The 14,559-nt window shown below is 40.4% G+C and overlaps 1 protein-coding gene across 8 annotated transcripts in view; it reads right to left on the reverse strand.

Moving 5' to 3' along the window:
* PPFIA2 (PPFI scaffold protein A2) overlaps positions 1 to 14,559 on the reverse strand; it is a 373,500-nt gene that overhangs the window by 36,579 nt on the left and 322,362 nt on the right. For all 8 annotated transcript variants that reach the window (XR_012882381.1, XM_075856792.1, XM_075856789.1 and 5 more), the window contains one exon: positions 12,232 to 12,325. Coding sequence is in view for 7 of the 8 variants with exons in the window: in XM_075856792.1 (XP_075712907.1) it covers positions 12,232 to 12,325 (94 nt within the window). In the remaining variant the exon portion in view is untranslated. The remainder of the gene's footprint in view (positions 1 to 12,231; positions 12,326 to 14,559) is intronic.

Raw genomic sequence — 14,559 nt, forward strand, 5'->3', positions numbered from 1 at the left:
TGGATCATGTACTTCTTTTCAAAACATTATATAGTGTTTGCAAAAAATAGTTAAATAATGAATTGTAACACCTTTATAAAGTTGGAGGCCGATAATACGGGATCCACTATTGACAATAAGTTGCCCCAACTCACCTCTTCCCCCTCCCTGCAAAGTGACCTCTGGATATGTCACAGAGCATGCTCTCTACACTGCCACATAGATGTCAAAGGGGGAAAGCTAACAACGTTTTCTGGCGTTGAAATGTCACAAACGGCCTAAAAGTCACAACAACGCTCTAGTCAAATGTAAAAAAATAAATATTATTTACTCCAGAAACTGGTGTTGATTATAGCGTTATCTGTGTCAGCTCCTGGCTGGCGTGGATTTCATTCAGTGTGGCACGGACAGTCAAAGATGCGACAAATTTGTTTGTTTATATTAAGACTGGTGCAGTATTAATACATCTCCTCCATCGAGTCATCTTCACACTCCAGTTTCCTGTGTCCATGTGGCTGCTGTAAAGCAAACCTCTAAACTGCTGTTCACATAGTAGAGCAGCAGCTGATATATTTCCGTCGAGACAGGACATTAGAGAATTAGGACATAAAGAGTCCCATTCTCTTACGAGGGGAGGCTGCTGCACATTGTCATCAATCCCTGAAGAATTTATCATTGTCCTTCTTCATTGTCTAATTTACCTCAGATCTACTCTGCTTGGCGTGCAGAATCCAGCGATCACTATCCTAATAGATTTAAAGATATAAATTTTTTGAGTGTGCTTGAAATAAGTCGGTCAGAAAGAGCTCACACCTCGTATTTACAAAAGCGCCAACTATGAATGTGTATCTGTAGGAAAACAGATCTATCATAGTTATCATGGCTCGAAGTTTGTGTGAACAGAGCCTAAAATAATTATTTTCTATAGCCATATTAAAATGTAAGAAATTGGTTAAAAAGTTTAGACTCTGTTTACATTTCCATCAGAAACTCTGTCCCAAGCTTCCGTCGCAAACTACTTCAGATTTGATAAGAGGAATGTAATGCAATTCTTCCCGTCAAAATGACGGACACTACGATGGAACCCACAGACCCCATTTTAACCCCTAAATGATACAGCTCATTTTCATTTTTTCATTTTTATTTTTCCCTTCCCGCCTTGAAAAGCCTGAACTTTTTTATTTTTATATCGACACAGACGTATGAGGGCTTGATTTTTGCGATCGCCTCACGGCGGAACGATGGGCTGTCGGTTTCTAACACCTTAGATGCCACAGTCGCAATTGACCATTGCATCTATGGGTTTAAACAGGCAGAATCAACGTGTTTTTTGATTCCGCCCATTGCAGTGAGGTGTCGACTGTATTACACAGCCGACACCCGCTAAGTATAGAGCGCGTTTAGCCTGCTCCATACTTTCCCTTAACGGCTACTACATATATGTACATGACATGTCGTTAAGGGGTTCAGTTTATGGGTCTCCCTTTGGGCGCCGGTGGCATCTGTTGTATAAACGGATCCAGCACAGCGCTTCGGCTTCTGTTCTGAATGGACAATACGACGCAAGTGTCAACGGACCCTATATCAACCCATTACCTGGGTAGAAGCTAGACAAATTACAGGGATTCCTTAGAAATAGCCTTTTACAAAATACAATATTGATAGGCACTTGTGTGAGCTGTCCCACAATATGAATTACATTAGCAAATAAATAAAAAAAGCCTTGGTAAAGCCTTTTCAAGTACTTTCGGCCCTGTGACTGATAAGAAAGTGTATTTAGAACAGGCAATTACTAAATGATAAGTACCTTTAATAGACATGCTTTAAAAAGGTTATAACAAACGTTAAATAAATCTCAATAGAGTATTTTTTGCCAATACAAGGAATATAGGTCCTTTTTTTTTAGGACCCACTACTGGCTAAAAACAAATGCATCAATAACTGCCTCAAATTCCTGTGTAAACCTGGCCTAAAACTGTCTCAGTCTCCAACTCACTTAGAAAGCTGGAAATGCATAGTCCTCTACAGGTTTTCCAAACAGGCGATAGTATGCCCTCTGGTGGAGATGTGAACTGTGAACAAGGACTGTTTCTAGTAACAAACCCCAGTGTACTAGGACATTATCTAGTAATAAGCCACAGTGAATGAGGACTGTTTGTAGTAATAAGCCCTAGTGAACAATAACCATTTCTAATAATAAGCCCAGTGAGCAAGCACTATATCTAGTACTAGGCCACAGTGACTAAGGACTGTTTGTAGTAATAAGCACCTGTGAACAATAACCGTTTCTAGTAATAATCCCGAGTAAACAAGAACCGTTTCTAGTAATAAGCCCCAGTAAATGAGGACGGCTTGTGGTTATAAGCCTCCAGACAATAACTGTTTTTTGTAATAAGCCACAAATGGAATCCGTACATTCAAATGGGGTGTGTGTGTATATATGTGTTTGTGCACACATTATTATATATATATATATATATATATATATATATATATATATATATATACCAGTGTCTTACCAGTGGCGTAACTACCGCTGTAGGGGGCCCGTATTATAGGCTGCTGCTGCCTCTCTGAGGGGGCGGCGGCACCACTGAAACCAGCCGCCGCTACCCCCTCTTGCACTAATTGTACCTGCGTCTATAGCACACAGGAACAAATACATGCATTAGCGCTGAATGGCCGGGCAATGACCCTGATTGGCAGGGAAAAATAACTTGCCCCGCCAATCAGAACCTTTTAACGACGCAAGCGGCGTGATGACAGGGCTTGTTGAAAGGCGCTGATTGACAGGGCAAGTCATTCGGCCCTGCCAATCAGTGCCTTTTAACGATGCTAGCGGCGCGATGATGTCATTGCGCCGCTTGCGTCGTTCAGTCCCAGCAGACCTGCTGAGAAGACAGCAGATATGCATTGCCACCAGATGGTGCATTGCCACCAGATGGTGTGAGTGGCATTATCTACAGTGGGGCGCTCTATATGTCGGGATGTGGAGCACTATATACAGAGCGATTTATATGTAGGGCAATATCTACAGGGGTGGGCTATATTTGGGACACTATATACAGGGGTGGGCTATATGTGGAACACTATCTATAGGGGGAGCTATTTGTAGGGCACTATCTACAGGGGTGGGCTATATGTGGGACACTATATACAGTGGTGAGTTACCTGTGGGGCACTACCTACAGGGGGGCTATATGTAGGGCACTGTCTACAGGGGTGGGCTAAATGTGGGATACTATATACAGGGGGAGCTATACGTGAGCCACTATCCACAGAGGTGGGCTATATGTGGAGCACCATCTATGGGGGGGAGCTATATGTATAGCAGCACAGTGGCTGAGTGGTAAGCACTATTGCCTTGCAGCTCTGGAGTCCATAGTTGAATACTATCTACAGGGGCTGTATGTGGGGCACTATCTACAGATATTTATATGTAGGGCACTATCTACAGAGGATCTATGGGGGGTCACTACAGAGGGGCTATGGGGCCTTATGTACAGGGGGCATGGTGTGTGTGTGTGTGTGTGTTTGTGTGTGTGTGTGTGTGTGTGTGTGTGTGTGTGTGTATGTGTGACACAGTGTATGGTACTATTATAATGAGGGACACAGTGTATGGTGTCATTATAATTAGAGGTGCAGTGTATGGCGCTATAATTATTAGAGGTGTTGAGAATTTTATCTTCTTTTATAGGTGCCGAAATGTTTTAAAAGTGAGAAGCTGAAGACATCTGAGTGGAAAACAGCAGAAAGGCTGTGCCCAGAAGAAATCATCTTAGAGATCTGGACCAGATGGAGAACACTCAAAAGCTTTCCGCTGCGGCAAAAACGCACCATTTCCTGCGGTTTATACGGTAGAAAATGATGCGTAAATTGCTGCGCTTTTCCCAATGTTAGGAGATGGAGACATCTCCTCTGAAAAACGCAGTAATTCTGCACACTTTTCGTAGCAGGAATTGATATGCTGCGGTCCGAAAAATACGCACCGCAGATCAATTTCGGATCGGAAAATTTATGCAGCGTGTGGATGAGATTTGTTAAATCACATCCACTTTGCTGCTGCTATATTCTGTTGCGTTTTTTCCTTCCGAAATTACGGCCGGAAAAAAACGTGCAGATTCCGCAGCGTGTGTACGAGCTCTTAATGTAAATGTTTATTCTGCCTCTAATCAGTACTGTAGTCACTGTATGATATGCAACGAGATCATGGGTGGTTTGATTATGATATGATTTTTTTTGTGAAACAGAATCTCCCAGCATACAAACCTATACGGCAGGGGTTGCACTAAATTGAGCTGTATTTGTTCTGGTGATGTATATATGTACTGAGCTTTGTTCTGGTGTTGTATATATGTACTGAGCTTGGTTCTGATGTCATATTTATGTACTGAGCTTTGTTCTGGTGCTGTATTTATGTACTGAGCTTTGTTCTGGTGTTGTATTTATGTACTGAGCTTGGTTCTGGTATTGTACATATGTATTGAGCTTGATTCTGGTACTGTATATATGTACTGAGCTTGGTTCTGGTACTGTATATAGGTACTGAGCTTGGTTCTAGTGCTGTATTTATGTACGGAGGTTGGCTCCGGTGTTGTATATATGTATTGAGCTTGGCTCTCGTGAAGTATATGTGTATGAGCTTGGTTCTGATGCTGTAATTATATAGGATATATTTATCATAACAAAATTGTAGGACAGATGGAATTGTTTTCAATTCATTGAATATTTAACGGGAACCTGTCCGGTAGTTTTAACCCCTTGAACCGCCATTATGCGGTAATACATGACCTGACAAAATTTCCAAATGCATGTTTTTTTCAGATGCAGCAAAATCTATAAAATCAGCTTTTAAACCAGCACACACTATATGCTAAATACTCGTTAAAAAGTCATGGGGCGGTACTGCCATCCTGAAGAGTCACAAAGTCCTGCCTCCAAGCCCACCTTTATTTATTTGATTTACATCCTCCTGGCTGATACAAGTTTCTCGGATGCGCCATTGCCTTTTACTACTTGGGCATGCACCGTGCAGCGAGGTGTACACTGCACATGCCAGGGTAGTACAAGGCACCGGTGCATCCACAAGAGTTTTAGGAGGCTGATAGTGATGTAGAACAGCCAGGGCGATATCAATATTCGTCTCAGGCAGCAGAAAATCTAGAATTGGCCCTGAAGCTGCAGGCCACTTTATGCCTGCAGCCTATAAGACGCTGTGAAGGCTGGTCTGCACTTGTGTCCCAACCGGAGCCTGTGCAGCGCTCCGTTTGTTGCAAGAATGGAGCAAGGCAAGTACAATATATTTTTTGGAGGAGGTGCTGTGTGGCACTATATATAAGGGGGGAGAAGGGTGGCACTATATTCAATGGGGGAGCAGGGTGGCACTATATACAAGGGGAGGAGCAGGGTGTCACTATATAGAAGGGATATATATGAAAAGGGGGCGGAGGCAGACAACGGCGCTCATCTAAGGCAATATGGTATAGAAGCGATTTGCAGCAATAGAAGGTAAGTTGGTTTGCTCACCTGATAACGTTGTGCGATTATAGGCACAACGCTACTGCTTAGAATGAAAACTGAAGTCAATCTGTTCTTGTAGTGTCGGCTACCACCCGCTGCTATCCCATGGGTACCGGGGTAGATGAGAACAGGAAGTTTGGAAGAAAAGGTTGTAGTTTTCGGGACACGGCGCCAGACCAGTAAGTAAGTACATCGATATGTTGAATTTTCGGTATTTTATTGTTAAAATTAGCACTACGCATTTCAGGACTGGACAGGTCCCTTCCTCAGGTGAATACCTATATACAAGGGGGGGGGAGCAGGGTGGCGCTATATACAAGGGGGAGCAGGGTGGCACTATATACACAAGGGGGAGCAGGGTGGCACTATATTCTAGGAGGGGCTGTGTGGCACTATACACAAGGGGAGGTGTGACACTACTAAGGGGGGTTGTGTGCCACTACTAAGGGGGCTGTGTGGCACTACTAAGGGGGGCTTTGTGGCACTATCTACTAGGGGGGCTGTATGACACTATTTACACTTGGGAGGCCTGTGGTGCTATCTACAGAGTGCTGTGTGTGGCACTATCTACTAAAGGGGGGGTTGTGTGGCACTATCTACTAAGGGTGGGCTGTGTGGCACTATATACAAGGGAGGGGGGCCCAGTGGCACTATATACAGGGGGCGCTGTATGGCACTATCTACAAGGGGGCTGTATAGCACAATCTACAGGGGGCACTATCTATAAGGGGGCTGCATGCGTCACCTAAGGGGGGCCCCAGTCAAAAGTTTGCTATGGGGCCCAGTCTTTCCTAGTTACGCCCCTGAGTCTTAAAAGCAGATCAAGTGCAAAAACCCTAGTGGAATTCTAATACAGGTGACTTGTAAATAAATTTCTAGCCTTATGTATTTAAAAAAAAATTAAGTTGAAGGCTGGGTTCAGACGGCGCACTCAAAATGTGACTTTTTGCCACAACGGATATGCTGCTTTCCCGCAAAATCACAGCAAAATTATGTCGTTTTGCTGCGACTTGTGGCAAAAAAAAGCATGTTGACTTCTGTGTGTGAGCCCTGTCTTACAATTATGTCTCCACCCTGCCCTTTGAACATGTTCAAACGTCTTTGAATACGGAACAACAACCTTCTGGTATGTTCACACAGGGCGATACGCTGCGTAAAAGCGTATCCGCCCTGTGCACTGCAGGGAATGACGGCCTAAAAACCGCAACAAATTGTGGTGCAGTTTTTCGAGCGGAATGTCCGCTGTGGAAAACTGCACCTTGCGAAGTCATGGCGACGTGTCCCTACACCATCCTGCTGCCCGGCATCCTGGGATGAGGTTTGATCCCATGTGACCGCTGCAGCCTGTGATTGGTTGCAGCGGTCACATGGGATAAAACGTCATCCCAGGAGGCCGGTCTGGACGAAGTAACACAGAATTCTGGGTAATTCTAAGAATTTTTATTTCTGAGTTACATTTTTTGCGGCAAAATCGCTGCGTTTCCGCTGCAAAAAAAAACACATCATCTGCTATTTGTTGGGGGATTTACCTCCCATTGAATTCAATGGGAAAATCGGGCAACAAATAAGCAGCGTTTACGCAAACACAATTGACATGCTGCAAATTAAAAATCGCACTATGTCAATTTCTGAGCGTCTTTTCCGCTCAGCATTTACGCAGCGTGTGGATGAGATTTGTTTAAATCTCATTCACTCTGCTGCTACTGCATTATGCTGCGGATTTTCTGCAGCTGAATAAGTCATGGAAAATCCGCAGTATTTACGCAACATGTGAACTGACCCTTAAAGTGCTGTTTCAGTTTTGACCTGACCCCTTGCCTTTAACGCTTGCCACTACTTTATTAATTTAAATCTCAGTGAGGACTCAAGCTGATGTGTTGCTGCTTTAGGGCTCAGTCGAAAAATTCTAAGGGAGGCTTTTGATTAAATTTATTGACGTTGGGTCTTCAAAGATAACTAAATATAACTGAAGAAGGAAATCTGTCTCTTAATGCTAAGGGGTTTTCCAGCTTCTGACAACTGATGACCTATCCACCGGTTAGGTCATCAGTACATGATCTGTGGGGGTCCGACACCCAGGCCCCGCACAGATCAGCTGGTCCGGTGCCTCTGTGCACCAGACGTACAAGCCGGAAGCAGTTCGCTCCAGCTGTGGAATAGCGGCCAAGCTGCAGTATTGCAGCTCTGCTCCTATTCAAGTGAATAGGAGCGGACCTACAGTTCTGCAGCATGGCCGCTATGCTACGTACGGAGCCAACTGCTTCCGGACTCCGTACATAGCATTATGTGCCACAACATCCGGTGCCTGCCACCGGAGTGGCTTATCGGTGTGTGGTCAGTTGTCAGAAGGTGTTCAACCTCTTTAACCTGGAGTTTTATGTTAGTAGTACAGAGCCAAACTATTACGATTCCACCATTTTCAGGCACCTCAATCTGATTTTGTGTATTTAAAAAGGACAGAAGAGATGAAGAAAATAAAGCTATGGCAGTGATGACGGTTTGATAATTACAATCTAGAATTTAGGCTGACCAGCTTTGTTGTTATTTAAAAGGAGATATTTCATTTATCTGGAGATAAAATGCATTGCTTTGTTGGCGGCTCTAGTCATGTAATATTCCTTTTTGGATGCAGTTTCAGAAATATTATAAAATCCCTAAGGGAGAAATGTAAATAAGTAAATTCAATTTTTAAATGACTAGTCTTTGATATTTATTTCAATAGCGACTGTGTCACTTTGATTGCATATTATTGATTATAGTTGTATTATTAAGTTGTTATTATCCTCCTCCTCCTTAATACACAGTTAATAAACAGCTGCTGTCCAGACCAATATACCGTACTCCATTAAAATCTCAAATAGGTCCCTAGAACATATAGCGCTTTATGGCACAACCAATGTCAGGCAACCATACGGAGGTAGCCATCTCTATCTTGACTGATAACTTGCTGCATTGTTATCACAACACAAGTTCAAGTTTCTTGACACAGTGTATTTAATGTATTAAAAGTCAAGATAAAGATTCCTACATCTGTAGTTTGTTAAAGAGTCTCTGTCACCATATTATAAGTGCCCTATCTCCTACATAAGGAGATCGGCGCTATAATGTAGGTGACAGCAGTGCTTTTTGTTTAAAAAAAACAATCTATTTTCACCACGTTAGGAGCGATTTTAGCTTTATGCTAATGAGTTTCTCAGTGGACAACTGGGTATGTTTTACTATTGACCAAGTGTGCGTTGTACCAATCAGCGTCATACACTTCTCTCCATTCATTTAGTCAGCGCATAGGGATCCTTTTAGATCGCTATGTGCTGTCTTATAAAACACATTAACGATACTGAAGTGTTTAGACAGTGAATAGACATTCCACAGGATGTCTATTCACAATGCTGGCACTTCGTTAATGTCTCTGTGGTAGTTACAGCAGAGCAAGCGTAATCTCGCGAGATCATGCTGTAAATGACAGGTTATGAAAGTTATAACTCTTGGAATGCGATGATAAAAACTTATAAAATAGCTTGGTCATTAAGGTTTAAAATAGGCCGACCGTTTTGTCTGGAAGAATTTGGCCTGCATAGGCTTGATAGGCTACAGTCATATATACTACCTTTGGCTGGTCTGTCTAGGCTGTCTCTCTTATTATTTTATTTTTTCTCCTCTTTTTCTTTTTACATTTCATTCCTTCCCCTTATCATTTACCTGATGTTAGCTGGCGCTATGATTACTTCTGGTAGAAATGTGAGTTTTGTCTTAATGCCTGTTGGTTTTCCCACTGTTATATATTATTTAGGTGGATATGCAGTCCTTTCGTATGTTTTGATGTTTTTTTCATATGCATAAGGCCCCATGCACACGACAGTGCTCGTAATTACGACTCGTAATTACGAGCATGACCGGGCATGGCCGGCCATGGGCAGCCGGCCGTTTTCCCGAGCCGTGCTCCCATTATAAAAAGTATAGTAGCACGGCCCCTAAAATAAAAAAATAGAACATGTTCTATCTTTTTCAACGGCACTGGCACCTTCCCGTGAGAAAACGGGAAGGTACCCGTGGCCAACAGAAGTCTATGAGCCCGTTATTTCGGGTCATAATTACGACCCGTAATAACGGGTGTTTTTACGGTCGTGTGCATGAGGCTTAACTCCTGTTCGTTCATAGGTTTGATACAAAGGTGGCTGACTCATTGAGCGAATGTATTCTTTTGTGAAATTTCTCAATTTTATATGTCTGCTCCACTCCCCGTTTATTTTTTCCTTTCTGTATCCCTTTTGAAATTTTTGTGAAAACTTTCTTAAATAAAGCCATTAAGGGGTTAAGAGGCATTATAGTGCATATAGACATGCATGTTGCAGGATACAAAAAACAGCAATGATAAAAAAAACTCTCTATATTGTGGTATGGTGGAATTCTACAAAGTAAAAAAAAAGGCAAAGCACATCTTCATTGACCAAATGAGCCTCAAAACAAGACTAATAAACGTTTGGGAAAGATATAGTCTAGGCTGATTAATCCAAGGTGAATTCATTTTGATAGAATTGTCCAAAATTTGAGCAAACAATAACATTTTGTGACCCATTATGTGTGCTGTCAATATTTCAAGGAAATGACAACTGTGTAAGGGTAAATTCACACGCGGCAGATTGGTCGCAAAAATTTCAGCAACTCTCCCACTCATCTGAATATGGCTTGCAGAAATCCATGGACCTGCTATACAAAAAACCCCATTCAAAAATATGAAATGGATTTTGCATGTATTTTAAAAGCCAAATACAAGAACACAAACAGAATAAATATATACAGGAAGGCCTTATAGGTCTGCCCTTCTGAATACAATTTTGTTTTCGGCTTAAAAAAAAATGCATGCAAAATGTGCAATGTGTGAATAAGGCCTAAGGCTGCATGCACACGAACCTGCTTTTCCGGCCACAATTCCCCCGAAAATCCACGGGAGAATTGCGGCCCCATTCATTCCTATGGGGCCATGCACACGACCATGAACCCTCATTTTACATTATAGAGGGTTGAATTATAGAGGCAGCCAATGCAGCTTCTATGGGAGCCATGACCAGCTGATGCCAGTCTTATCACCCTTTCCTATGGGCTATATGAACCTGTACATGGATCCCCTCTCCATAATCACATCAGTGTTAGCGAACTGGTGAGGGAGCCATAGCCAGAGCTATATGCCATCCTGGTTTCCAATTTTGGACCAATTTTGCTATATGTACACTCCTTATATTAGTAAATTATAAAAAGTAAAACTGCTTTGCTGCTTACTTCTACCATAAGCTGCTTATATTGTAGCATCTGGAAACAAAACCATTTAAAAAAATAAATCTATACTGTATATTTGAAAATGAGCAATAGTTTAAAATATATGTAGCAATTTTATATATAATCCTTTACATTGTGATCAAAGTGATTACATTTCAATATCGCGGATTTCTAACAACTATAGTCAAGGGTTTTATGACGTAAGGAAAAAGGAAGTACGGTAATTGTCGGCAGGGAATTATTGGCTTTAATCCGGGGCTGATATAATTACACTCTCAATGCTCTTAGATTACAGCCTCTCTTCTTTCTTCCAAGAAATTGATGAGGAGATACAGAAAAATGGTCCTTCCTAGACTTAAAAAAGGCACTAAAAGAAAAATGTAAATCGGCTTACTAGGGTCATTTAACATACCAGAGCCATAAATTCTTTAACTCTGGTCCCGGGTTGCTCTATACAGGCACTATCGACACAGGAAGGGACAAAGATGCTGCATATTACTGGGCTGTACAGGGGAGGTTACCAAATTGATGTCCCCCTCTCTGACATCACTTCCTGCTCTGCAGCTATTGGCTGTAGCTTCCTCCTTTGCCCACCCCCTGCATTCATGTTAAAGGAAAACTACACTTTCGTACAACTCTCCACAGATTAAATCTATATAAAACGTTTAATGCCACTCCTTTTTACCCCAGTTATTGTTATTAAAAGATAAAGCTTGACCTAAAATGTTCAGTAACCACATTAAAAAATAAAATTAAAAAATAAATAAAAAAGGAACCAGCACTTTGGTTGTGAATGAGAAAAAAAATAAATAAATGAGATGCAGCTGATAAACGTACAGCCATAAGTAACAAAGTTATTCATGTTTTATGTCGATTTTTATTGGTTTCTTTTAAGCTTGTCTGTTGCAGATATGTATACTGTATGTATAATACTATGACTAAGGGCTTTATGTCTGTAACATATAAGTATGTCTCTCTTTTGTTAACCTTACTGTTTTTTATTTGCTATGGATTTTGAATAAAGAAGAGGATTTTAAAGGGCAGTCGTTTTTCCACTGTAAAAGAGGTGAGTTTTACTAAATAATAACAGTATTAGCTGTTGCTGGCTCTGCCCCTGAAAACCAGCTGCCACATTTTTGGGGTAAATTAAAACACCATGCCATCCTCATAGCAACCTATGAGAGCCATGTGGTAAAGGGGCAGCACAAACTTAAATAAAATAGTGACAGCATCTTCAGTCAATCTGGCATTCGATATAACTAGAACATATAAGTGCATGTTTTTACATGCAGGGATTTTACTGCATTGGCTGCAGCCCAATCTACCTGTAGATGGGATAGGCATTTTATATTATTGGGCAACATGGATGACTATCCTGGTTACAGTAACACCATTTCTGGCTGGCAATATGAGAATCTGGTGCATTTAGAAGTATTTATCATAAACTGCAGTACTTACTTTTTCTTCAGTCTCCTGTCTTTTTCTGCTTGTGTTCCAAGTTTGCTCAACCCTAGAGAATCCTGTGCTGCAGCATCTGCATCCATAAACCCTCCTGTCGCGAGATAAAATGAAGTTATTACATCTAGGAAATGAGAGTATGAAGGGTTATACTCTCGCCATGAAAGTAATGTATATGGAAGTTATGGGAACAGCTGAGCATAATGATCATAAGACCTATGTTATCCCAATAGGTGGGTGTTCCAAAAGGTTGGACTCCCACCTATCAGAAATGGATGATATATCCTTTGGCTATACCATAAATGTCAATTGTCGGAATACTGCCAATTTTCTTATCCAGGAAAGGGTAGAAAAAACATAAAGCGCACAATAGTGCAAGACACTGTGATGGTACACGTGTGAACAAGGTGTTAAATAATGCTCACCTGGTGCGGTTATGCTGTGAGCATAACATCCAGTGTAGCAGATTCCAAATAGGTAGCCTCCACGGTGTGTTGGTGGCAGGATCAAATTGCAGCATAGGACCCGATTTGAGAACTTGGAAAGCGAAGTCTCAATAATGAATGAAGGAATAGAGGCAAAAAAGCAAAAAACGGGCGTCTTCCATGCGCTAGTGATCGGTATGATCATCCATAACACGTATATCCAAATTCCTCAAGGATAACGATGTAGTCAGTAATATAAGGATTTATTGGTACGAATATAAAAATATAAAACACAACTGTTTGACAGCGAACAGTTTCGAAACCGAACCGGTTTCTTCCTCGGGTAGTATATAAATAGATGGGTGGGGTGCCGGTTAAATAACTGAGTGAAAGGTCAGTTGAAGGCAAGAACTACCGGGTCGGGTACAGAGATAAAACACCAACTCAAATTACATATCGGAACGTACATATAATTACAACCGATTAAAATAAAGATAAAAAATATATATATATATATGTCCAATGAAAGATAATTAATTTCTATACATTATGGTTGGAAAGTGTCTGGCTGTTGAAAACATCCTATATTAAACCCGATTGAACGTATACATATATACAGAATTATACACATATATAATTATATTGTTTAAAAATATATTTTAAAAGTGAATTTAAAAGAGATTTTAAAAAGAAAAAAGATTTTTTTTTTTTTAAAAAAAAAAAGGAAAACTTAAAACATAACTACTATTCTGACCCTTTTGGAATCTATATATGGTTCATTTCCTGAGCATAATTGTCATACAGAGGATTTAGCATACAAATGGAGTATCATCTTATTTATCGTTGTTTCTGAAGGTTATATTAAAGAATAATTTCTTTTTTTGCTCCTTTCATTCTGTTTTTCTATTTTGCTATATAGATTCGTAAGTGTTAAGCTAAAAAAGAAAAAAATTATCTGATTCCTGAGAATATTAACATGCCTTTTTACTATCACCTTCCAAAAATAAAAATAAAATCTAACTAATCCCCCAGGGAGACCAATTATATCGGGTATGCAATCTCCCACCTGTCACCTTTCTCACTACTTAGATATAATTTTACAAAAATATGTGATAGAATTCCCAAGTTTTTTAAAAGACTCAACACAATTAATTGGGGATCTAAATAAAGTTTCAATGAGCGAAAACTTATTATTTATTACCTTGGATGTGACCGCACTTTATAGTAACATTGAACATACATTGGGTCTGGAAAAATTGAAAATAAGACTGGAGAGGGATACGGAACTATTACCTATACAAACAAATTTTTTTTTTCAATAGTATGGAATTTATCCTAAAGAATAATATTTTTTCATTTGATCAGAAATTGTACCATCAAGTAAGAGGCACAGCTATGGGGACACGGGTAGCTCCTAGCTATGCAAACATCTTCATGGGAATGTTTGAGGAAGAATATATCTGGCAACATCTATGGGCAAACAGTAATATTTTATTATTTAGAAGATACATAGATGATCTGTTCCTAGTTTGGGAAGGTGATTTTATAACAGCGACAGAGTTCTGTCAGACACTAAACAATAATACCTGGGGGATAAATTTCACTTTTAATATACAACCAATTGAAATCGATTTTTTGGATTTAACAATAGTCAAAACCACGAGTAAAATCATTACCCGTACACACTTCAAAAAAGTTGATAGCAACAGCTACAAGAGCAGTCACTACCATAAGTGGCTAAAAAACATCCCATATAGTCAGTATAAAAGAATTAGAAAAAACTGCACATTGAATAAAGATTTTAATGATCAAAGCCGTATTTTACAAAAAAGATTTAAAGAGAAAAATTATCCAAAAAAACTCCTCTCTGATGCATACAAAAAAACAGTGATTTTAAGCCAAG

This window comes from Rhinoderma darwinii, chromosome 3 (assembly GCF_050947455.1).
Source record: "Rhinoderma darwinii isolate aRhiDar2 chromosome 3, aRhiDar2.hap1, whole genome shotgun sequence".
NCBI classification, from domain to species: Eukaryota; Metazoa; Chordata; class Amphibia; order Anura; family Rhinodermatidae; genus Rhinoderma; species Rhinoderma darwinii.